The 25,901-nt window shown below is 37.2% G+C and overlaps 4 protein-coding genes across 5 annotated transcripts; all 4 read right to left on the reverse strand.

Moving 5' to 3' along the window:
• Positions 1-413: 413 nt before the first annotated feature.
• On the reverse strand, positions 414-4,328 carry LOC105157374 (GroES-like zinc-binding dehydrogenase family protein). Its single transcript, XM_011073784.3, has 9 exons — positions 4,003-4,328; positions 3,343-3,389; positions 2,566-2,888; positions 2,242-2,324; positions 2,047-2,122; positions 1,889-1,950; positions 1,649-1,744; positions 1,397-1,558; positions 414-773 (listed from the first exon to the last, which is right to left on the reverse strand). The coding sequence occupies exons 1-9, from the start codon at positions 4,159-4,161 to the stop codon at positions 657-659; spliced, it is 1,125 nt and encodes a 374-aa protein (XP_011072086.1). The 5' UTR covers positions 4,162-4,328; the 3' UTR covers positions 414-656.
• Positions 4,329-5,574: 1,246 nt separating this feature from the next.
• On the reverse strand, positions 5,575-8,647 carry LOC105157375 (protein FAR1-RELATED SEQUENCE 6). Of its 2 annotated transcripts, none has more exons than XM_011073785.3 (2): positions 8,384-8,647; positions 5,575-7,735 (listed from the first exon to the last, which is right to left on the reverse strand). In XM_011073785.3, the coding sequence occupies exons 1-2, from the start codon at positions 8,396-8,398 to the stop codon at positions 5,726-5,728; spliced, it is 2,025 nt and encodes a 674-aa protein (XP_011072087.2). In that variant the 5' UTR covers positions 8,399-8,647; the 3' UTR covers positions 5,575-5,725. The 2 variants fall into 2 exon arrangements, with proteins under 2 accessions (XP_011072087.2, XP_088734451.1); XM_088878325.1 differs by lacking the exon at positions 8,384-8,647 and adding an exon at positions 7,867-8,357.
• Positions 8,648-9,259: 612 nt separating this feature from the next.
• On the reverse strand, positions 9,260-15,897 carry LOC105157376 (phytochrome-associated serine/threonine-protein phosphatase). The gene is made up of 10 exons (XM_088878329.1): positions 15,493-15,897; positions 13,845-13,991; positions 13,701-13,768; positions 12,950-13,007; positions 11,622-11,732; positions 10,968-11,018; positions 10,463-10,606; positions 10,202-10,297; positions 10,037-10,108; positions 9,260-9,661 (listed from the first exon to the last, which is right to left on the reverse strand). Exons 1-10 carry the CDS (start codon positions 15,571-15,573, stop codon positions 9,578-9,580), a joined length of 912 nt encoding a protein of 303 aa, XP_088734455.1. The 5' UTR covers positions 15,574-15,897; the 3' UTR covers positions 9,260-9,577.
• A 503-nt stretch (positions 15,898-16,400) lies between these two features.
• Positions 16,401-25,040, reverse strand: BGAL10 (beta-galactosidase 10). Its single transcript, XM_088879023.1, has 19 exons — positions 24,765-25,040; positions 24,580-24,675; positions 24,365-24,477; positions 24,101-24,167; positions 23,905-23,997; positions 22,966-23,109; positions 22,565-22,653; positions 21,989-22,094; positions 21,750-21,837; positions 21,503-21,621; positions 20,779-20,943; positions 20,108-20,316; positions 19,683-19,792; positions 19,458-19,567; positions 18,396-18,503; positions 17,750-17,860; positions 17,422-17,633; positions 16,840-17,176; positions 16,401-16,739 (listed from the first exon to the last, which is right to left on the reverse strand). The coding sequence occupies exons 1-19, from the start codon at positions 24,954-24,956 to the stop codon at positions 16,629-16,631; spliced, it is 2,580 nt and encodes an 859-aa protein (XP_088735149.1). The 5' UTR covers positions 24,957-25,040; the 3' UTR covers positions 16,401-16,628.
• Positions 25,041-25,901: the final 861 nt, after the last annotated feature.

Here is a 25,901-nt window from a genome sequence, read left to right on the forward strand (position 1 = left end):
CCATGTGTTGATAAATCGCAGTATTGTTGCATTGCAGGTGTCTTCTGCACATAACTGTTGTTGACCTAATTTCTGTTTAAAGATTACAAACAAGCAGGAAGAATTCATAAACAGCCATATTTGTGCTGACAATTACTAGAAAATTAATATTATTAACAACCTTACTTAAGCTTAAGGAACTTGTCCGTATTAGCTTATCTGAGATGTTGTCTTGGCGTAATGCTCAAACAAGATCAAATGTTTTTGTAGAATCATTTACTTCCTGTTTTCAATAGTTATTCTTTATTAGTTAAACTTCATTCTGTACACATACCATAACAACAATACAAAAACAAGCATAAATCTTACTGAGCAGAGCATCAGGAAAGCGTATTGGACATAAAGTTAGCGTGAGAATTCAAAACTTAGGTAGCTGGACTAAAAGTACAAACCATTATCATACTCAACGAATTCAAATTCCAATTTTTTAGGGGTAGAAATTATTTTCTTTGTTGAGAGTTGCCTGGAGGACAACTATCCACAAAGATACATAGTACTCAGCACAGTACAAAATCTGTTATTTTGTCAAGTACAAGCAGTAGGAATGAATACTTGGGTGAAATCTGCACAAAATTCAGGGACACTTTATCTTGTATACTTCACTGGTAGAGTACTTCCTACGTTGGCATTTGGATGACACAGCGCAAGCATTTTCCTTCTCTCATTAAGTCGAATGCCTCGTTTATATCTTCAAGCATCAGATTGTGTGTAATGTAGTCATCAATCTTAATTTCCTGCAGATAGAAATTACAATGAGGTCAACAACAAAAGCGTTGATCATACAACATTCTTGGCCCTGCACGGCTGCACTTTGGGGTTGCCTCACAAAAATATATACACATGTTCAGGTAGCTTAAGTTCACTAACTATAAAGTAACAATGTCAGAAAAGCAGAACACAAGGAATCTTTGTAATTCCTATGTCCTGTTAAATTTTTCATGTAATGGGCAGAGGTATCTGATATCTACAAATTTATAGAGTTAAGACTATTCAGTGTCTTAAGAGATCGGTGAGAGTGGGTGACACCTGGAGAGAAAATCTAGTTGAAAGTGAAAGTATTGGTGTTGTTTTGGAGCTTAGAGACCTAAATATTATGCATGCACCCCAAGTTTATTTTTAACACTGTATTAACAGTAAACTATAAACCCTAACGTCATAAAGCCAGCCAAGTGCGACTGCGAGTTCAGTGGAGATCCTATTCTTGTGTCCTGGGAACACTGTACACCACCCTAAACGGAAAAAGCACCACATATAATTCCAAGTCCAATGTGAAAAGGATGAATATCAAATCATCAGACACCAACTGTTGCCTTTAATTTAGATGCAAATAGTTTACGTGGTCAATGTTGTTTCTTACCTTCCTTAGATACATATCAACAAGTGAAGGAAGATCAGATTTTGGTTTCCATCCACCAAAAAGGGATCCTGTGAGTGTTCTTCCAGTGAGAAACAGCCCATAGTGAGCTGCTATTTCTGGCTTCTCTTTGGGCACACCAAGGGTCACAGTCAAACCCCAACCCTGACACCCCTAAGACATATTAGTAAACTTATGCCCAAATTCAAAAGAATAAGTCGACTAAGAATGAACTATTGGTGTCTAGGATTTTACACTGCAACAAGACTGTAGAGCTGTGTTAATCATTCCAGTATCTCCGACACACTCAAATGCATAGTCTGCCCCACCATCAGTAATACGGTTAATAACCTGGAAAAGAGTTCAGCATGCACAATTTAGATTTACAGTTTGAGAGCACAAGACCAAGAATACTTTCGCAAGCCCGTTTATTTTGACTTGTCGGTTTGCAGTCATGGAATGGAATTTTCTTCTGGAAATGGTTATGATAGAAACCTGATGAATTGGTTGATCATAGTCTTTTGGGTTCAAAAAGTCTGTTACTCCAAAATCCTTTCCTGCACAATTGATGAGCAAAATAACCATCCTAGATATCTTCTAAGGCGTTTTTATGTCATTTAACTCGCAAATATCAAAGCATAAGTATCCAATACCTCTTTCACTCTTCTCTGTATTTGTGTCAACACCAATTACTCGAGACGCTCCCCTCAGTTTAGCACCTTGTGCGACCTATTCAAACGTGAAGGATCAAAGCGAGTATCTTGATTAAAAAGACCAGGATTTGGAGTCTTCATAGGAAAACATAAATAGATTATAACAGTCAAAGTAATACTAAGTCGGCAACTCACAGAAAGGCCTACAGTTCCAAGACCAAAAATGACCACAGTTGATCCTTCTGAGATATTAGCAACTTTCCAAGCTGCACCTAAACCTATTGTGAGCCACAGTGAGATAGCTTTACAATCATCTAAAATATCAAAATTTGTAATAGAATAAATGCATCTTAAGCCTGGTTTCTGCAAATTTCCACATGTTTAACAAGTATGTTCCAGAATTGAAGTACCACTAAACCTAGCCAAGTACAACAATAATGGAAAAAGATGATGATTAGAAGCCGAGACAATCCTTCACAATTTATATCAAGATACGTGGAACCGAAATAACATCAGTACCTGCTGCAACTCCACAGCTGAGAAGGCATATTTTCTCCAAAGGTGCAGTTGAGCTAATCTTCACAGCACATCCAGAGTGCACAACTGTGTATTCGCTGAAACTTGAAACAGCGCAATAGTGATATATGGGCTTTCCCCTTATTGAGAAGCGTGTTTGCTTGTCACTGTGCATTACGCCTTGGCGTTCCAATCCCAATACTTGGCAAATATTGCTTTTACCTGAGGCACATTGTCTGCATCTCATACATTCTCCTGTAAATAAAGTAAGCACATGGTCCCCCTCTTCAAACTCAGTCACTCCTTCACCCACACTCTCAACAATCCTACAAAATTACATTTGCAAGTTTAGCATGGTCACCATTGTGGAAGGGAACAAAGCATTAGTAAGGGGTTATATATTTAATATTCCCATTATCCATGTTCTAGATGATCTCATCTGAAGTACAATGAAAATGTAAGCCAGAGCTGAGAGGAGCAACCTTAAGCAACTATGCAATTTTCACTTCACAAGAAGCAAACCATTAATCTGAAGTTACTGAATAATAATAACATTCTTGATAGTTGCATCTAATAAGGAAAAGAGAACTTCGACCTAATTCCGAATCATACAAGTCAGAATAGTTCCAGATAGGGAAAAATTGCTATGATTATAATTTCATAACGAAATGCACCAAGCTTCTTTCCAGTCACAACAAAATATAATTACAAGATAAAGACCCTAGGTGGTTTATCATTTGGTCAGGAAAAGAGTATTGCGGAAGAAAATATAGAAGCTACCCTGAAGCTTCATGGCCAAATATTCGAGGATATATTTGAGGTTGTGCCTGCAAAAACAGAAAAGATATACGTAAATCCAGTGTCAGGTTTTTCCTGTTTTATTTATTTTTGGCACAGAAAAGATTGTACTAAGCTTTAACAAAGATGCTAACACCAGATATGCAACAGAGGTAGCAAACATCCAAAAATAAAGTATTAGTACAGGATACAAGGATAAGAATAAAAAAGAAAAGAATACATACAATATAAGAAAAAAAAGTGACAAAGATAGCACGTTTTCTCTGCTCGTAAAGATCTAGGAAATAAGCTATATTCTTTGAGTTGACAAATCACATGCATATATTTGATTTGACAAATTCCCTAATGATCTTAAGCCTGTATACAGGGGAACAATGCAAGGCAAGCAAGCACATATAATGTCATTGAATCTGGCTGAATTTATAAAAGAAGTCACCATGTTTAATCCCGAAAGATACACAATTTCATGCTTGGTAAAGAGCATGTCCAAGCAACTGAGTTGATCAGCAGAAAATGTGAAGCCTTGTAAAATTGAGAATTTGTATAGGTATTAAGCAGAATAAGTGCAGACTGCAGAGGATGTCAAATACACAGAGACAGAGAAAGAAGGTGGAGAGTAGAAGTTACAAAACATTGAAAGACCTGAGAGAGCCAAGCGGTGACATCGCTGCGGCAAAGCGAAGTGCAAACTACTTTAATGCGGATCTCCATGGGGCGAGGCGGGCTGAGCTCCACATCTTCTATCACTAATGGTTCTCCAGCGGCCCATGCCACCGCCGCTTTGCAGCTGATCACAGACATTGATTTTCACCTGAAACCTTTGCGCTACAATTGTTTTCTTCCTGATCCTGGGGGTAGTTGGGCAATGGAGTCGTGCGTGCACAGCTCAACTCAACAACCACACCCCAACCCCTGGAGATTGAGAGCAACTTAGGACCTTTGGTAGGTAGGACGGACAGTTTGGTAATAAACTAACCACTATATATATATATAAAATAAAAATGCAATTTCAATCCTTTAATAATAAAAATATCCACCTGAAAAAAATAAAAGAAAAAATTTAGCAAAAGCCCTCTTATATTACGTTTCATGTTTCTTTTTAAAAAAATGGGGCAATTTTATTATTATATATATTAATAACAATCATATGTATAAATATTGGTACTGACATATATATGTAAAAGAAAAAAAATCATATTAGAATCTAATCTGTTGATTTTTAATTTTAAGTAAAATTTAAAACATTGATTTTTGTGTTAAATTTGGACCTTCATTTCAAACATAGTGGATCATTTGCTTGTTTACCATCACTGCTTATTTCGAATTTCTTTGAGAAAATCATAGAGCCTACCAGATTTCAAAATTTGCAGTTTGCAACATTCATATTTTAACAACTTTGGATTATATAGTTGTAGAATAATTGTAATTTAGCCGAAAAATCATATATTAATTGATTAAAAAAGCATTCACCAAAAATGAAAATCTTGGTAACGGTGTAAATGATGAAGCCCAAGATGCATGAGAAATTGAAATAAAATAAAGCAAAAGAGTTGAAGAAATTGATTTTCCAATTCATTTACCTGAAAAGAAAAAGGGCTGCCTGATAAGCTAAGCTGCTACTATAAACCCAAACCCTAACTCCTCCTCCTCCTCCTCCTCATCATCATCAAATGCTTATTAGCTCAATGGAACCACATCCTGAATTATGCATCTTACACTAAACTCAAGAATACAAGTTATTACACACAGAACAAGGTGTACATCTTATAGCCTTATTAGGAGGACAAAGTTATCTGGATCCTGATCCTCGGTGCACCTCACCTGCTTTCCCCACAAGTTGAATTAATCAGCTCGTAATATGTTGAAGCAGTAAACTATTGGTGAAGTTTCTTCAGCCAATAATCAATCATACACCGTACTAACTATCTAAACCAAGTGTGTCCTGAGCAATCCTCATACATGCTATGAGGATTGAACAGCAGCAATAGCATGGTGGCAAGCTGCCCTACTCTGTTTCCATCTTAGGCAAATGCATTCCCATTTCTCAATATCCTTCAAAGAAAACTACTCGTCTTAGATTTAGTAAGATATATATTGTACCGGAAAAACAGAGAGATAAACAGAAAGAGTTGGAACTCAGCCCAAACAAGACAATTATATTAGATGCTAGTATACAAGTCAAGAACTTATCAGTATAAATCAGAGGAAGGAGAATGAAGTCAGATCAGTTCACTTTCATTTGTCAATCACGAAATAATATGCCAGCTCCGAAGCATTTAAACTAATGCCTACATTACAGTAAAACAGACAAATGATACTAAAAGAACATATAGACACCAAACTATACATGACTTTGTTAGGTTAGTCACATAAATCTGTTATCCAGTAGACTAAATTTAGTCAATAAAGTATCCAGTTCTCGCGTTACAGCTTCGTAATGTTCTTGAGACTGTGCCCCCTCTTCAAGAAGTTGAAGAGAACGTCTAAACAGATGATTATACCATTGCAAAGGACTATCCACATCAGCATCACTAAATCCAGCATCTAACAGAAAGTTACGCTTATAATCTATACTCCAACGAGACAGAATGTACTGCAATGGTATTTCTTCTACTCCCTTATAATTAAGAACACTTAATGCATGCCTGCACAAAAAACCTTTGAAATTGAACAAACTACAAATGCAGCGTACTTCAATTTGAGTTGCCTCATACAGAACCTCATAATGTTTGACCTCCTTATCATTTCCTTCAACCTGTTTTTGTTCTTTGACAACAAACGTCATAACTGAGCCATCAGAATTCACTTGCTCTGTGTTGAAACAAGAATACATCCCCTCAACTTCAATTTGACATTTCTTAAACATTCCCTTGGTATACACCTTCGACAGCTGCAACTCGAAATTTGATTTTGTTTTCAACTCAAAACTTGAATTCCTGGACTCAAAATCTTCCATGGCTTCTTTCAAATGCTTTCTTTGTAAAGCCAGATCATACTTGTCGAGGAATTCTTTGAAAGATGTATGTTTGTGTACATAACCGTCAAAAAATGCACTGGAGCACTCACAATCATTGATCGGGAGTATCCCTACAAAAGAAATATCTTTTAAGTATACTGGCACCCATCTTTGTCTGTCTGCATACAATAACTGAAGCCATTTATTGTCCGTGAGGCTGTGTTGATTAATCATCTCAGCCCAGAAAATTTCGAACTCAGATATCTTCAATGAATCATACACTGCTTTATTAAGTTGCCTCTTGATTGTTTCAAACCCAGTCAATCCACCCAATTTCTCAGGAACACGATGCATGATATAGGACAAACAATAACAATGACGGGCCTGTGGAAAAACCTCAGAAACTGCTATATCCAAGGGTTTGGACTGATCGGTGACAATAACTTGCGGATGTGGCCCCTGCATACATGTAAGCCAGGCTCTAAACATCCAAACAAAATACTCCACAGACTCGTGTCCAAGGAAGCCACATCCTAATAAGACAGATTGTCCATGGTGGTTTATTCCCACAAATGAAATTAAAGGAATCTCATACTTGTTTGTCAAGCTTGTTGTATCGATTGTGACAGTGTCTGAGAAGTAATTATAAGCAATCCTAGACCTAGCATCAGCAAAGAACACATTGTTCAAATGCCCTTCAGCGTCAAGATCCATCAGATAAAAAAAGTTTGGATTTGTCAGCTTCATACGACAAAAGAAATTATATACTGCAGGTGCATCCCCCTCTTTGAGCTCTAGATGCTTTGAGTGATTAGTGGGATTTCTATCAACTCTCCCATCTGTCTTAGAGTGCCCATTACATATAGCATCCACAACAGCTGTCCGGTATAACCTAATTGTGTGTATTTCTTTCACGGGTTCAGATTGCTGTCCATTCTTGGCAGCAAGAAACATCTTTTTATGTGACTTATAGAAACGTTTAACTTCAGGGCTCACTGGATGATTGTGGTCAAGCTCAACCTCGACTATTCTCCACCTTTTAGCTTCCACGAGCTTGATGATTACCATTGCAGGACATCCTGTTCTTGTTTCAGGCCTTGGATTGTTTGCATCACTTTTTTTCTTGAAACCAGCACTGCTGCAGCTGAGTTTTGCTCTGTACCTCTCCCTTCTTTTTGATCGGAACCATGAATTACTCACTCTGATCCCAAACCCTTGTCCCTTGGCATAGACATTATAGAAGTCATAAGCTTCATCAAAAGACTCGAACTCCAATCCCACAGTAGGCAGCAAAAATTCCTTTTTTAATTGCATTTCATGAGCTTCATCACTATGTTCCAACATTGAACAGTCTCCTTCATCTTCATATTGGTCACCTTCCCCAAAAAGTGGTTCGCTGTTAAGACAGACTGCCTCCAACTGAATCAACAATTGACGTAATTAACAGTAAGGAAGAAAAACAAGGTTAACAGCTACAGTGAATGAAAGCAATCTTACTGGCAGGAGAAAACATGGAAGGTGAAAGTATAAAGTGCCTTACAAATTTATACCTAGGCATAACGAGTAATAAAAAAAAATATGGCATGATAGAAACCCGGCAAGGTCCATATTACAACAGCTTAGGATGTAGCCAATGGGGAAAAGCACCACGAGATTCCAATAACAATTCAAACATAGAGCTCTCCCACCCCTTAAAAAGAGAAGTAGACAGTACTGCTCGATAACATTTTGTATATGGCAGTCGAATACCCAAACAGAAGCAGATACCAAGTAGCATTCCGTGAGAGTGAGTGAAAAGAAATGGGGATGCAATGAGTATTGGGATGGGAAGGGAAGGAGATAGCATTATGATTTAAGTAGTGATGTTAGGGGAAGAAAAGGGGAAAGTAATTAAGAAAACAACACAACTGTAGCAGGAATTCAGGTTGAGAGAGCTCAGAGTCCGATTATCACAACTCATCAATGGAGGTTACTAAACAAATGATGAAGACCTACAACGAATCTGATTGGTCTGTAATTGGGTGTTACAGGCATCAGAAAAGGAAATAGCGAGCGCCAAGAGCTTACCGGCGACGGCTCCATCCGCTGCGGTCGGCACGCAGTGTCGTCCGTCTTCTGTTGCTAATGTATTTTTCTTCCTTGAATAAAATATAAATACTTGCGGGGGCCTAATTCACAACCAAATGGGCCGACCTCCGATTACATAATCAAAATTTCATTTTTATTAAATCCCTTCTAATAGTTGTAGATTAGAATTAGATGCAAACCCAAATTATTGTGATTTATCAAGTTTGAAGGGACATTCGTTCATTCATATTGATCTCTCTCTAAGTTTGCATTGCAGGGCAGGAAAGGAAAGGAAAGGAAAGAGGCCGTTTCATTGCATTGCATGATTACAGAGTACTAGTTATAAACGCTTTAATCCATCATCTCAAGACAGCAACAGCAGCAGTAGCTGCACAATTACTACCGCTTTCCACATTATCTCTAAAATTGACTCATACGCTATTAACTCGTCATTGCAATTTCTCCCATTTGCAAAAACACTTTCTCAAATCAAATGCCACCATTCACACTGGTCTGACCACACACAAAAGCACGCTTGCATTCACCAGAATAGAATAACAGCTAGCTTTTCTTGCACTAAGATACAAATGCCTATCCTACTCGAGTTCCAACCTCATTCATCATCTACCTTCAACCATGATCCTCATACCACAAGTGCACACATCTGGCGTGGACTTCGTGTACCCTTGCTAACGCCTGATGGTTTTTATGACAACAAAATCTTCCTGATTCACTATGCCACCATTTCTGACCGCTTCCTCCTCCCATATTAGAAAATCCAGAGAACATAACATTTGCTGCCACCAAATTTCTACATGTTAAGCACACTGCTGAACCAATTTATGCAGGTGGGCATCAAAATCAATCTAGCTGATGTTAGCAAGGCTCGCAATATTTTTTTGTACTCAAGCATCAGAAGAATGATTCTAAGTTATCATCAATCCTGAATGAGTTGAGTTGAAACTTATCATTTTTTCTAAACAATGAAGGTAACAGCAAAAAAGACAATAAACATCAAGCTATTTGGGATACATATCAAGAATATATAGAAGCAGCAGAACATCCTGGCGAGTTTGGACAGCCAGAGGTTCCTTCATCCAAGTATTTCATTCTTCTTCCTTTACTCTCCTCCACTTGAAGCAGCACAGTGGTAAGCACCAACGTCATATCTCAATTCTTGAAATCAAACTTCACTCAAAGAAAATAAGGTACTCCAGTTCTTGGTCCTCGCATCTGGTTGTTTTCTTCGGTCTCTGTGAAAAACTTCACTTCTCTCTCCTAAAGTAGGGAAAGAAACAAAACATGATCAAGCTCCATGAAAACCGTTCTAGACTAATTGAGGAGTTACATTTGAAAGTATTGGTGTCAGTTTTGTTACCCTTTCATGCCAACCCAGGCTTACACGATAGTAAGATGATATCAAATTAAGCTATAAAAGAGTAGCCTTCTAAAATTGATCAGAAATTGTGAAAGCAAGAAAAAAAAAATAGTAAACATGGACAGGAATGCTTCCCAATTTGCTGAAAGTTTTCAGATAATTCCTCAAAGTCATAGAATAAACATCATCAGGCTCATGTTAATACTGAGATAGAAATATAAACATATACACCCATAACAGAGACTGAGAGCAGCATGTTAGTTGTGCAGTCCTACCATATTCTCATTGAAGCTCAATATTGATGCCACATTTCCACAGCGATAACAATAATTTGGTGCAGACCACACCTGCATAGTTCGTAATGCAACAATGAGAACACAAGATACTCTCTGATCCTGATATACCATATAATATGTCATGACAATGAATTAGCAACTCACAGTTACAAGCCCTTTATCTTGAAACATATACTTTAGACCTTCTTGAACAAGTTGGTGGGCCCGACAAACTAGATCAAGTTTGTTGATATGATTGAACTGCAAAAAACAGTAATTATTTTAGCATGACTTCTTATACTGCCAAGCTAGCTGAGCAAACATCAATAAAGCAATTTAGGCTTTTCCTTATGCAATCTTCTCATCAATAAAGCAATCTCAAAAGCTTTGTATGCAAACATTATCGCAGAGATCTTGTTGACTCACCTCAGATGTAACCCTGGATCCAAAAAGCCAGCCAGCTCCTCGAGGACTCACTGCCCATGTCTCAATATCTTCAGGATCACTCCACATTAAGTCACAGAAGGGCCCTTCATGGGGAATCTCACAATTCCGCTCAATGACCCGAATCTGACAAGGAACAAGAAGCAAAAATATTTGATGTATTAGCACCAGATCTTTAAAGCACAAACAGGAGAACGAATATCAGATCCATATAATTAAATCCCAATTTAGAAGAAAAAACTCCAAAAAGAACATAAAAAATATCCCATTCTGAACTATGAAACCATACTTTTATGATGAAGCTTACTGAACCACAACAGGTACTGAAATATGCATGACATGTTAAACAATATATATCAAAGAAAAGCATGCTAGCACACACAGTGCAGATTATCCCAACACGTACATCATTTCATCAAATATGGAGTTCTTTCAACGAATATGTAAAAGAAGAAAAAGCTTATTCAGGAAATGATAACGAGCTAACCTGATCAATAGTTCTAATATCAGGAGATAAGCCACCATGTACGCAAAGAACCTGCCATAAAACAAGGTCAGTGCCTTATTACTGCAGGTTACACAGGGAGCAATAGCGGTAACAATAAAACTTCTATAAGTTAGATCTTCCAACAATCAAAAGTTCTTCCAGTTCCCTTCCAAGGAAATTAGGCATCATTTGGTTCACTGGGAAGAATGGGAAAGAGAAAGGGGGAAAGAAGAGAATAATACTTCTCCTTTAAGTTGTTTGTATGACTGACAAGTAAACCCCAAATCTTTCCCTTGTCTGGTATGAGGAAAACAAATTGGGAAGGAAAAGTGATCTTCTTTTACAAGTAAATTATGCCAATAGGTAATATATTAATCAAAATAAATTGGTATTCTTTTGTCTTTATAGTGTTATACTTTAAGGCTCCAGAGGGGTTCCATATACATCCACTTTTCCTTTACCTCCATTTATTTTCCCTAACCAAACATGAAACTTTTTCTTATATATACTTTTTTATGTCCACTTTTCTTATACATCCATTTTTCGCCTGAACCAAACAAGTTTTTAAGAAACTAGGATGATTTGGTTGGAATGGCATAAATATAGCTTCATACTTGAATGGTAACTCAGCAAGAGAGAAGCAGGAATGCATACTGTGCCATCAATAATTGCTGACAGAGTTAGATAGTCAAAAACATCAGTGCAATAACGCCAAGCATTAGCATTCCCATACTTCCTTTGACATTCATCATAGAATCCGTAAACCTACCAAGACAAGCAAGTATAAATGTATTAGCAGTCATGAGGATGATCTTGTCATAAATCATGGTTGCCCTTTTAGTGAGGCTAAAGATGAGAAAATCTCACCAACCTGCCCAACAATTTTCATCCAAAGGAAGGTAAATGCATTCAAGGTCACGATAAAACCACATTTATCATAACCATAAAAATCAGAGAAGTAAGATCAAGACACAATAAAAACTCTTAAGGTTCTGAGCAAAATGTTGCAGTAACATTAAGGAGTGTATGGCATTTAAGAATAAGAATGCTCAAGTAATAAGGCAAAGCCTCACAACTGAGGACCAAATACTATGAGGTATTTTATGATCTCCTCCAAGGGATCCAGCTAAAATTCTGGGCAAACAGTTGCAAACAATTAAAAAAAAAAAGTAAATCTCACCAAGTTCACAAACATCGCAAAAAGGATCAAAAAAGTCAAAAGTAAGCATAAAGAGCCTTCAGAGTTCTAATATAGAGAAAGGCCTTCATTGTGAGAAGACACCATATGAAAACATAGCAAAAAATGTTTTAAGTTTGGCTTCGCATGAGATGACAAAGAGCACTATCTACTTTCAAATGAGGCCTACCAATTCTCAGAACCCACTAGGTTAGTAATGATAGAAATAGCAATTATATTCTTCAGTGACTTTCCGACTGCCTAGTCTGCATAACAGCCACAATTACAAATTATGCAATGTTTCTCAAAATGCCCTGCTAACCATATTTAAGAAGGAATGCATGAATTAATCATCTCCATGAATATCCATGTTCTGTAAATCATATGATTCTGCCAGCCTGTCACACGCAGCAACAGGTGAAGCACCTCCCTCGAAGAGGGGATATGAACTTATGAGATGAAATGCTAGGTCTGAAACTAGAGGACAAATAAAAAGAGTGAAAAAGATATGCGTTCCATAGAATATACAATTTCAAAAAAGTAAAATCTTTGGCGGCATGACCCACCAACCCAAAAGAAAAAAAATGAAAGAACAGTCACATTTTTCTCTAGTCTATTTCAATCTGCACACTTAAGAAAACAGTCATGTAAAGATATGATGTTTGCTGCTTCACCATAATTAGTTGTCTGCGTGATCAATGACCTAATTTTCATGTATAATTGCAGTCCATTTACAACTTGCTACTTTCTTCCAGCAACTAGTGTGACTAAAGACATAATTAATATAGATTATAACACTGGTTACCTGTGTTAGTTGCCTGCTTTCATGATTTCCACGTAGAAGAGTAATGTTAGCAGGGTATCTGCAAGCATATTCAAAAATTGACATAAATAACTAGCCGAAAGGGGCAGGTCAGCCAGAAACCATCTAAAATTGTGGCTCCAGTGGCAACCGGATTAGAAACGTTTATACCCACAAATTGTATCTTCTCCATCGTACACACCCTCAACCCTTAAGCTATCAAAAAGTATATTTAGATATAATAAAAAAGTAAAAAGTGGAAAGGAAAGTTATAGTTGTTAAGTGAAATAATGTGTCATATGTAGAATTTTCTGTATTTCTGTAACAGTAGATTGTGAAACTAAGCGACCAACAGACTTAAATGGTCAATGATTTTTCTTTTTGGGGATAAACTAAACAGGAAGAATTGAGTTTGACTTTGATATTTGAAACAGAAATAGACATAATGTACTAGTGAAGAAAAACTTAAAATTAACTCAACCTTCAACTATCATCTAATGATAGTAAATGCAGTTAATAGAAGATCAGAGCTCAGGTCCACGGACCATATTTTTGCTGGCATGTGCTCCCCCAAGTTCCACATAAAATTGGTGGAGCCAAAAATTCATGGTTTGTGGTTTGTCTATGCTTTTTTCCATCATATTTGTTGTATGCCAAGGCACTTTGATAGAAAAGGAGAGGTGAACTGACTAAAATAAATGCGTAAATGCATATACAAAGGATAATAAACAAAATCTCTCTACATTTGGCATACCTTGCTTTGAGAAGTAGAAGGATGGTAAAAACTTCTAGACTATTATAACCACGATCAACAAAATCTCCCTGCCAGCAGAAGGTGCAATTACGATAGATGTAAAGGAAGAAATAGGCACATGACAAATCACTTCACGCAATTTACCATAAAAATGTAATTTGTCTCTGGTACATGACCTCCAGTCTGGAAAAGTTTCATTAGATCATGAAACTGTCCATGGATATCCCCACAAACCGTGACTGGGCTGTTCACAGGCTGAACATTTGACTCCTCAATCAAAATCTCTTTTACCTGAATAACAGAGGACCAGATCAAATTTAAGAACAAATGAACAACAAAACATCCATAAGAGAGAAGAAAGAGAGAGTGGGTATACTAGGAACTTAAGAAAGTAGGAATTTGGAGAATATAAAGGAAGTATCATCAAACAACTAAAAATAGTGTGCAAAGGATTAAGCTACAGGCGTGATCAGGAAACCACTTACCCTGAATCAGCAATAGTCTAGCCTCTCGAGATAACTACTCAAAAAGACAAGCAAGGAAGAACCCGAGCTAATAATGCAAGTCATGGATCAAATATGATAGATCAACATTCCACACCGAAAACCCGGTTGGCCTCAGCCACTAGTACAAGCAATACTGTTTAAGGCAGAAAGTGTACTACATAGCCAACCTCCAATTATATTGGAGCCTAAGTAAAAGGGATGAGATTGAGTGGCTAGCAGACATCACATGTTGCACAGGAATTACAGAGACCCGCTATAATTTGATGTATAACAGCTAAAACTATTAAGTTATAACCATCTGCCTCACGGCAAGAAAGACCACAAAATACATATGCACTATCCCATATCTAAAAATTTTGCAGCAAGCATGTTCAGATAAGCTATATTTACAATTTAGTTCTACGCTAAGTCAAATGAAGAAAATTTATGGATCTCCATGTGGAGGCAAGAAAACAAGCGCTTAAGTCATTACCAAATTGAAGAAAATGATGGAGTGGGCGAAGGTTTGTACAAGCCCCCTGCCCCACTTACTCTAAATAGTTGTTTGGCTGTTCCACATCATTTGACAACCATCTATATATGAGTATGATGAAGAAAAAGTAGCAGATTATGTTTAGCTTTCAAATTCTTTGCATTAATCCAGAAAAGAAAATGTGGAAAATGAAAAAGATCTAAGATCATCCAGACTAGATGCCATGACTTTGATATGCCGTGGATGCTATACTAACAAGATGCCAAGACCCAGTAATCCAAGTATGTTACAAGAAGAGCAGCTGCTGTACAGAACCAAAGATGCAACAGCAAACTAGAATATTGAGGCTCACATCTGCCCAACTAACATCTTACTCAATTCTTTGTAGAACCGAAAAATGGAGATTCACAAAGAATTAAGTTTACTAGACATGCTACCAGGAAATAAACCTAAAAAAAAGTCCCATCTGCTACAAAACCCTCAAGAATTTGTTGGAAAGGTAACGTTCATAAAACCCTAAGTACACTCTTGGGAAAGTTTCACCAAGAACCCAACGCGCCCGCTCCGCCCCACAAAAAGAAATTAACAGGGAAACGAAAAAAAAAACCCGAAGCAAAAGGCTAAAATTAAAAGAAAAGGAAAGAAAAGTCTTAAAGGCAAAAAACCCTAACTCCCAAAACCAAAATGCAGGGGTAAAGGTGTTCACCTGATTGATTGCTTTCGTTTCTTAAAATAAGATTCATGTATTATCTAGGAAAATTGGAAAAGAAAGATGGAAATCAAAGAAAAGAAAAAGGGAAGAAGAAGTAGATACGTATTCGCAGAGAAGCTGAAGCTCGTCTTCAGACAAGTGCTGGCCGTCTTTCACCTTTGATATCCACTGGTCCAAATCCATTGCGTTGGCTTATACCAATTAACAACAGAGATTGAGTCGACTCTTGGAAGAATGTGTGTTTATGTATGTATGAGCAGAAGTAAAATCAGACAGTCGTGGAGTGGATGGATGGGAGAGGGAGAGGGAGAAGGAGAAAGGGGGGACAGTGTGGGCAGAGCGGAGAAATCTGTGGAGACAAGATATTAAGAGAGATTGAGAGCAGAGCAGAGCAGACTTCTTCGACCCTTTCCTTCTTCCCCTTCTCTTTTTTCACTATATATTTTCTTCTCAATCCAAAAACGAAATATGAAAATCAACTCTTTCTCATCTCATATACAACATTTTTCTTTCTATTTATAAATTACTTTTTTTTTTTATCTGTCTGAGCAGTAGTGAGTTTTCCAAGTCTATTGTCTTAATTTCAACACTTCCTCTTATACCCTTCTCCTCCTCTGCTTACCATTCAAAATAAAATCACACACGGCTTATCTTTATTATTATGGGGCGTGTGTGTGTGTATTTGAGGGGTTGAGTTTAGGTATCAGTAGTACAGTAATGGGCTTGGATGAAATCAAGTGCTTTAGAGGCCCAATAACGAGGCACAACAACTTCACTTCTATTCTCTTACCAAACCAGGATAGTAGCTGAGGAGGAGTGAGTATTCGGCATAAATTTAGTGAAGAAAGGCAAAAACAATCATCTCTTAGGCAGTACATGGTTTATATTGTTTACTACGCGTCACAATTCCTCTAAATTTCTGAATAACTAATGCAATATATACAAGACTTGGACTGTTTTTGGTCATATATACTTTAGATATATGCAAATTGAACTGGACCGTGTGCAAGTTTAATGGTATGCGCTCCACAATCATTCTATTATAAAATCCACTCTGAATGTACTTCCTTTTCTTACATTAACTGACAGAGACGTATATCAAAATTTGAGACGAAAAAGTTGAAGAAACATCAAACAGGCAGGAGCCAGGAAATGAGGAATCCTGCTAACATTCTCTTTTACAACAAGAGTGTAGGAACATGTGCGCAAATTAGATGTAGGATCCATAACTCAGCCTCTCAGCTACACACTAACTCAACAGCAAGTTTCTTCACCAAACCGGGACACAGGTGCATGTCAAAATTCTCTTGGCTTAGTTCCACTTGGCAATCATTTTTATTTAGGCATACCTGTGGAGCAACATTAACAAGTATAAGCTTTATATTCATCACTCTTATATTATGGACTGGTTTAACAACATTTGACAACTTTGAAACAACATAATGTTACCTTTTCAACCATGGAGACGGAATTAGGATCATGGCACTTTCCCACTTTGTACGATCCACAAGTTCCTACAGGATCTCCAAAACTGGCAAATTTGACACCTGAAATTTGAGTGCTCATGGGACATTTCAACCTTACAATTGCCTTGTTTTTGTTATCTCCATTTGTGCTTTTTTGCAAGTTTTCAAGGTCAAAGGAAGGATGATCTTCAGAGATATGCACGCAAACACTTGAGACTTTTCTTTTTGAGAAGTGAATTTTAGTAGGATTTCCACCTTTCTCCTCAAAGATCACCAAGGTATTTCCTGACGGTTTGAACCAAGATCTGGGAACATGGTACCTAGTCATCAAAGAAATAACACAACACAACATTTAATTAAATGCACCCTTTTTTTTGGGGGCGTAATCCACTTCCAAATTAACGTAAAGTAATCAAGCATAACAATTCATCAAGCAAGTTGGTAGATGATATAACTGCACTGAGTTTCAGGAAGCTAGATGTAAGCAGTTTGCACAATTGTAAGCTTTCAATGAGGACATTAAACACAACTGAAAATACTCTACAGTTTAGGCATATGATCTTACCATCTTTGTGTTGGTTCCCCACAGCCCGTGTTACATTTGTTAGGGATAAATTTGCCTCTATAGTCACATTGCTGAACACATTTTTCATGCTTAGAGGCTTTTCTAGACCAGTACCTTCCAATTTCATTTCCATTTAACCAAGCCAGACCTTTCCCCATGTGGATCATATCAAGCCCAACAGGGTCTTGCCCAGGTGGAGAATCGACAACGGCCTGCATACACAAGTATTTTTTATGATTTAACATTAGTAATTCCTCAATGTACAAGTCATGTAAAAAGCAATAATCATTAGCTCATTGTTACAAAGAGAAGTTCCAAAGATTCTTACCTTATACCATGTGAGGGGCTGATGTTTAGGTGGTTCTGAAGTTGATACCCAGTTTACAGAATTTAAACTATCTGTATCATAAATCCTTAAGTGTTCTCCTTGCAATCCAATCTGAAAATAGAATATTAATTAATATAGTCACAGAAAATATGTCTCAGTCAAGACCTATCACTCACCCTAATTGTTTGAGCACACTGTTCAACCACTAATTTGAGCTCGGACCCTCTAAAACACAGCAAACATAGCTTGAAAAGTAACCTATCCCTTAGTAGTCCTTTTTACATTAATCAGGATACTCTCTCACTTCCATATTTGTCGTAACATTGACATCCTAGTGCATCTTGTTACGATTGCACCAAACCACTTATCTATTACAATCTTACAAAACATAGCGTTTGACCTAGGAGACCAACTTTCATGATAGGATCCCATGAGTATATACGTTGGTCAATTAATATGCTAGATTAGACAACACTAGGAATAAGAAATTAAATGGAAACAGCTACATTTTTAAGAAACTACAACTGTGTAGAGAAAAGCAAACAGGAAGAATAATCAAAACAGCATAAATTGATAACTCAAGAGTTGGTGAATTGGTAACAGTAAATGCTTATGAAAAGATATCAAGATCATAAAAGAGAGAAACCTTGTAGGTCCATGTACTATTGGACAAGTCCACCGTGCCCCTCTTCATACCTAAAATCCTGACACTGGTTGGACCAGCTCCAACCCACTCATAAAATGCTCCTGCATTCTAGAATTCAACAAAAGTTAGTCTAAGAGGTAGATTAAGAAAAATACAAGTAATTACACTTGCTTAGAGAAATATAACATAAATAAATTCTCAACAAAAATACCAACTTATGATGTAGTACACAACTTAAGTGAAAGTCTACCATATAGCTGGTATTGTGCTTGGATACGGTACTGGTTGATTCATACTTTAAGAAGTAACAGGAGCTCCACTCAGCCTTATTCCATGGTAGGAGCCCTTGATCTAACATTATTTATAACATATAATTGAGAAGTTGCATCAACAATTATTCTCCTCAAACTCTATATGTATATTAATGGCACTATTCAAAGCATGGAAGGCCCAATATTAATTGCCTAATTCTCTGCTACTAGAAATCCTTCTATTTCTCCATCAAAAAAGAATCTTTCCATTTCAGTTAGATGTCATCCAGAGTTTACTTAGAATCAAATTTTGACTTCAGCAGGTACAGATCCACACATTTTAACTCCCCCTTCACTTTCTGAGATTGCATACTGTCGCTTGTGTGCTGTAAAGTGGACTTCTGAAGCATAGCTTAAATGCTTAAACTGTTCAAGGGAGAGCTATGGGATTCAACTATGTGGATGAGCTCCTCTCATTGACCTAGGGATGCCTGAGAATATTTGACTGTTTCATTTGCATTAGTCTAGTTCAGTAAACATGTTTCTGATAAACCTTAGTCTGGAAAAATGTTTGCCTCATAAAGATTAAAAAGATTGGAAAAAGGGTGTAATGTTTGTTCATTTGAAAGGTTTGCTTAATTTAAAATGTCAAACTTAGGAATGTGAAAATAAACTATATCCTGACTAATACCTAACTAAAACAGAGACTCATGGTGCCCCAGCTTACCCTGTCATCTAAATGCCAGGCATATAAGCAAACCGGAGATTCTAGAAAACATCTGAACTGAAAATGAAGCAAAGTATAAAATACCTGCAGACCGACAGTCATGCTTAATAAAGCAATTTCATTCTTCCCAGCCTTGAGAGAGATGGGACTTTTAAATTTGAAGGGTGAAACTGTGCCATTTCCAGATGCACTAGCTGAAAACAGAAACATAGAATTGTATTAAACGTTCAGGTTAAAATGGACCAGCTCCTCTATCAACAAAATATGCCTGCATTATCGGCAGCAGGAAATAAGAGACTAAAAGATAACCTTGAAGCTTCTGATTGATAAAAACATGCATAGCGTGGCCCTTTGATTCAACTACAAGCACTGGATTTGTACCGTTTCGGAAGAACTCTTCAGTTTCATCAACAAGTAAGCTATCATGGAAAAGATTCTGTGAGAGTTTTCTTCAAATGCAAACTTACATGAATTGCACATCATATTGTTTCTTGCATGATATCTAAAACATTTTTGGCAGTAAACCATTCCATTCAACCCCAAGTATTGAGCTGCTTATGTCTCTGATAAAACTAAACTCTCATCAAGAGGTAAACTATCATAGAAGAAAAATGATGATCTAAAGTCAGTCTAAAAGTGAATAATGTCAAGGAAATAAAAGTGCACAGGTAACACAAGATAAAATGCTTGAAGTAATATAATATATTTCTATAATAACTAAACCATACACGAACCTTGTTGTGTACCAGAGGTAATCTGTAGTATCTTTCGTAGTGTTAATGTGATCCACCAGGCCATTTTTAGTAAAATCAGCATCACCCCAAATTCCAGCTTTCTCCTTGAACACATTCCATTGAAGACCTTTCAAGTCTTTACTTGGTGATGTAGTTGATGGCAGCAAATCTGTTGGTATCATCTCAACCACGGAAGTTTGAGAACCAACCTGTTAAATATTAAAGAAAAATGAAAACAACATCCTAGACTACTTAAACAAGAAATAAAAGAACTGGTCAAGAACCATTACTACCAAATTAGATACAGACAGAAACAGCTAACTTTAACTTGACTCCTGTGAGCTTTTTTCATATTTGCTTCCTCCAGACAAGCATATGAAATTTAATAAGATCACATCCAAGAATGAACTCAAAAAAACTAAAAGAATAGATTCTCTTCTTTCAGATAAACCAAAGGCCTAGCTCCAGAGGCACAAGGAAGGCAAATTCCTACTTTTTATACAAACCTCAGAACTTAGTAACTGAATTATGTATAAAGCATGAGTATATCTAAATTTATTGTGGTAATCAGGTCCCTAGACTTAACATAACTAGATACTAAGCGATTCTATTGTCATGGAAGAAACTGGATCACATAAAACTTACATGCAAGCCAAAAGCTTAATAGTTACCTTTGCTGTGTTGAAAACTACACTTTTGCAGTCTGGTAGAATGCTAACAGACCATGCTGGCAGGTAATATGATGTGTTTAGGAACACAACCGTTTTGTCATTTTTATCATCCATATTAGCAATAAAGGCAGCACAAGCTCCTGATGAATCTTCATAGACATCAGCCTACAGAAAAGTGTGTATTCTGTAAATGATGAAAGAACTATTTGAAAAGAATATTAAACAATCATGAGCCTCGAATTAAAGGCAAAGCCAGCATGTCTAAATATACTGAGCAGAATGAGGTGCTCCTGAAATATGGGCTATAATGAAGTCTCTCCACACCCATTACAACCAATTGCACATGCACTTCGGCTCAAAGGAAATTTAGCTCATATCTGAGTATCAACTAGAAGTATATTCAAGATTCTTACCCACCTCAAATAGATTAAACGTTTAGGAGTTGCGCTTATTTGACAGATAGGCAACTTTTTATAAGTCCCTCATACAAATTTCAAGTTTCTCAACCTTATTTTGAGTGATTGGCTCATATTCTTTAGCATCAAGGATATGCAAATTACTAAAGAGATCTGAAACTTTGATTTCATAACAGGCAATATCATTTGTCATGATCTTCATGATTACATCCTCAGGCTTTCAAAACCCTTGATCACACATTGAAAGCGAAACCAAGCAAATACACGTGAAAAAATTGGGGCTTAAAGTCTAAAGGACCAGGGTTCACCTCCTGTAAGGGGCCTAGTGACAGAGAGGTTGGTTCTCCATTCAGCAACACATGCTCACATAACTTTATAGATTTATGAAGCTCTTTAAGATGGCCCCATTTTGGACATCTAGCTATTCCTGGAATTCACATAAGACATGTTAGAGATACAGCAAGAAAGACGCTAGAAGAATTTATATTTGAACTGCAGCCCTTTCAGTAATTCAAACCAAGAATGTAAGGTACTAAAAAGAATGTCAAGATATACCATATTCATCGATTGGTGCATCATAGTCATAACTTGTGGTAATGAATGGTCCACCTGAAGTGCGCCCAAAGTTTGTGCCACCATGATACTAAAAGGAAAATAAGATTCAAGTAAAAAGAGAAGTAGCAAAATGCAATATTTAACTGCTGACAAAGTTCATTTACTTTTGCTCTTTTCCATGGTAGATTGAGGGCTTGTGAGGGCCTATTCAGAAAAAGATCAAAGAAAGAACAGCATACCATGTAATAGTTTTGTAGGCTTCCTCCTTTCTGGAAGAATCGAGCGACCGAAAAAGCAACATCTTCAGGAGGCCTGTGAGGGTCACTTGCTCCAAATGTTTTAAACCTGATATTTTCGAAGCTGAAGGCATGAGTAGCAGCAGTTTAATTTGACTACATCACTATAACCCTTGAAATTTTTACCAGATAAAACCTTTGAGGACTTAATCCCATTCTGATTTCAACATGTAACATTAAATAAGTTAAAACGATGTACCCACCCCCTTGCCCCGAAACATTATTGGCCATTGATTTGACAGCCATTACTGGTAACTTAAAATCAACTCCTCAAATGTTTTCTTCGCATGTCCTTTTAGCTTTTCTTAAATGCATTTAAGTCTATGCAACAAGCCAGTCTGATAGACAGACAAGAAATGCATAGGACTGCTATACGGACTTCTCCGTTGTCCTTGTGATGAGAAATCATTTGATTACATATAAAAGTCGAGATGAAAGTTATAAACTAATAATACAAACATATAAAGTCAAGATGAACAATCGGAGGATATAAATCAAAAGTGCAGCGACTTAACATACCATCCAGGCCAGTTTTCAGTCCAAAATTTAGGCTTGTGTGGTGAGATTGGTTTGAAGGTGTCGCAGTAAAATGAATTGCATGTGTCAATCTAAAAGAAAGAAAATAGTCAAAAAGTCAAGCTAAGATGAAGAAAACACAGAAATTAGCAAAAGGTCATAACAAAGAGAAAAAACAATGTTAGAGTACTTAGTGACGCAAATGCATCATGGACAAGGATAACATCGAAAAATTATTAACTTAAGAAAGAGCAAAAATCTGAAAGCGGGAGTCTTTATTTAAGAATGATGATATAGGGCACAATATAATGGTGAAAAGTTCACCACACTAGCAGCACCTTTATTTTGATGCGATAGCTAGTGACCAAGTCAGTGAGAATTGGGCAAAAATGATGAGTGCTTACCACAGTATCAGGAGGGTCAAACTGCTGGCACATAATCCAAGGTACACCAGTGTTCTGAGAAACAGCCATGTTAGCTGCCCAAAGAGCATACCTTTTCCCCCCTTCTCCATAAGCCGACTCATAGAATCCATATTCATTTTCCACCTGCAGTTCGATAAAACAATAAGATAGAATGTATCAGTCACCTTGATAACAAGCAATAAGAACTTCCACACGAAAAAAGAAGAACTAATGCAGAGGATCTGATCGAGTATTATTAGCTGGGAGTTCAAAACTAACTCTCAGGCACTTATAGACTTCTACATGCTCCCTTTGCAAATCACACTTGAATTCAAGCTCAGTGAAACAGTTTGCATCTCGAACTGTTGAAACAGACCTGGTGTGACTACAACCCTTGCTGATGATTATTTGCAAATATAGCAGTTATCTGGTATGGACTAATACTGTTTTTTACTGTGAGGCATTTCCTTTTCAGATCAGGTTCTCACCTAAAACTTCCAAGTAGATATGTATCTAGTATTGTGTGCTCTAGACAACTTTAGCTGTTTTAATTCGACTCTTGATCCTCCATGATACATCATTAAGAGGAAAATGTAAGAGATAAGAAACCACTGAAATGGAAACAAGAAGTTGTCTTAAGGCAGCAAAAGCTTTAAGGGTTCCTCCTCCATGACTAAAAAGATTTAAACTAATCCACACAGAGAAAAGCTGCATAACTGACTGCCGATAATAAAGCATAGATCAAAGAAGGATTGCCAATTACATCAAAAGGAACATCGAACATAATATCCTGTATATGAGATTTTGGCAGTAGACAAGATCACCAAGATATCTATTGACATATGTCCATTGTAGTGTTAAATATTATTGAATTGTTAGGTAGTAGCATGCAAAATGATTAGATAAGGTGGATACGTCTTTTAAAGAGCAGAGACTTGCCTGTGCCAAGATGATAGGACCTCCTTGTGATGCAAAAAGCTTCTCTTTCTTCATCATGTTCACAATGAATGTCATGAACTTCTTCATGTAATACTGGATTTCCAACCACCAATTCAAACAAGTAAAGCTTAAAAGACTTGCAGCGTTAATTTATTCAATTAGTAAATTTTAAAAAGAACAGAGTAAATGCATGAACCTTGAAAGGTTCACTATCAGTTCGAAAGACAGTTCCTGGAACGTAGTGCAACCAAACAGGTACGCCACTGCATAGACAATTTACTCATTAGACAATAGGTCTTCAAGATGAACCATTTCTACAAGTAATGAAATAGAGGCGCCCAAAAAAAATTTGTATAATGTGTTGTTGCATACAAGCACATATCCAAAGAAGGGAAGTTCAAATAAAAGTGATGAGAGTGGTGTAGCAAAGCCTAGTAAAAAGCATACGAATACGACATACCCAAAGTTCCATTCTGCAGCCACGAATGGGCCAATTCGAAGGATCATATACATACCAGCCTGCTGAACAATCTTGCAAAACTTGACGAGGTCGTACCTTCCTCCAAAGTAGTACTATTATTTAATAAGCAAGGATGTGGAAGGAGAAGCAAAAGTTAGATAATATTAATTAGAGAGAAGGAAGAGAAAAGAGTAGAGGGAAGTGAAGAGGGGGACATTGTCAGGGGAGAGTTCGTGGCCATTCCAAAAGACATAAGTCTCAATGACATCGACGCCTCCTTGCTTTGCTAATTGTACGAGGCCCGGCCACATCTGTACGTAAACATTGAAAAGTAATGAGTAGGCCAGATGTAAATGAGGTATGAATGGGGTGAAGGGTGGAGGAGCAAAAAGAGACTGACGGCGGGGACGCTGCGAGGGTAGTGAATGGCGGCGGAAATGAGAAGCTTGCGGTGGCCGTCGATGATGAGGGAGCGAGTGTCGTAGCTGACATTGTAAGCAGCAGATGAGAAAGGGGCGAAGAGTGAGAGCAGAAGGAGGAGAAAGAGTGAGAGCAGAAGCATAGAAGAAGAAGAAGAAGAAGAGAAAGGCATTGGGATATGGCGGGGCGGCAGGTATGCGTGTGCTCTGGGCTTTAGCTTCTACTTCAATGCACTCAATCCCCATATTATACACACACATATATGTATATATAATAATAATAATAGTGTCTTCTGTGGTAAAGTAATTTTTTGAGCACTTTTAAGGTTTCAGTTAATTACTTGTAATAATATAGTACTCACAGTTGATGATTTAATGATATGATGTATATATACACGCATACGCATCTGCATATGTCCACCCACCCCCTCCCCTCTTTATTGCTTAATTTCCTCATTCCTACTTTACTTATGTTTTTTATCTATTGTTTATTTATCTGAAATCCATTTGAAAGTTTTACTACAAATACATTATAATAATAGTAGGATGGATGAAGAGAGAGGAGGAGAATTGTGTTGAGAATGGTTTAGAGGAAACTTAAAATAGTGTAAACTCATGTGATGTTATAGATTAGGTGGTTGGATGGTTTGCAGGGCAGTGCCGCCATACCACACCAATATACATTTATGTTAAGAAGGGTGGGTAAGTTTAAGAGAGATAATTATGATGTTAAGAATTGAAGATAGAAGAAAGGGAAAATGGGATTGAGTTAAAAAGGGAGATAGAATACAGCTCAGCTTGATCTGGGACTGGGGACTACTGCCATACTGTCTATCGTCTACTCTACTGAGATTACTGCACAGTACACGACTAATCAATCACTCACTACTACTGGAGGCTCTGTCGGTGACTTCCATCATCTGTCACGCTCACGCACACCCCCTTCACGTTTACGCGCACTCCAATTTCAGTTTGCCTTATATTATCATTCTTTCATTTATCCACATCCCTACACAAATTGTAACATACATACATATATATATATATATGCTATCAAGTGTCGTGTAATCCAACTTTAGAAATGCTCCATCCATACAAAATATCCCAAGTTTGGTACC

Source organism: Sesamum indicum, linkage group LG3 (genome assembly GCF_026168435.1).
Source record: "Sesamum indicum cultivar Baizhima isolate 11 linkage group LG3, ASM2616843v1, whole genome shotgun sequence".
Classification (NCBI taxonomy): domain Eukaryota; kingdom Viridiplantae; phylum Streptophyta; class Magnoliopsida; order Lamiales; family Pedaliaceae; genus Sesamum; species Sesamum indicum.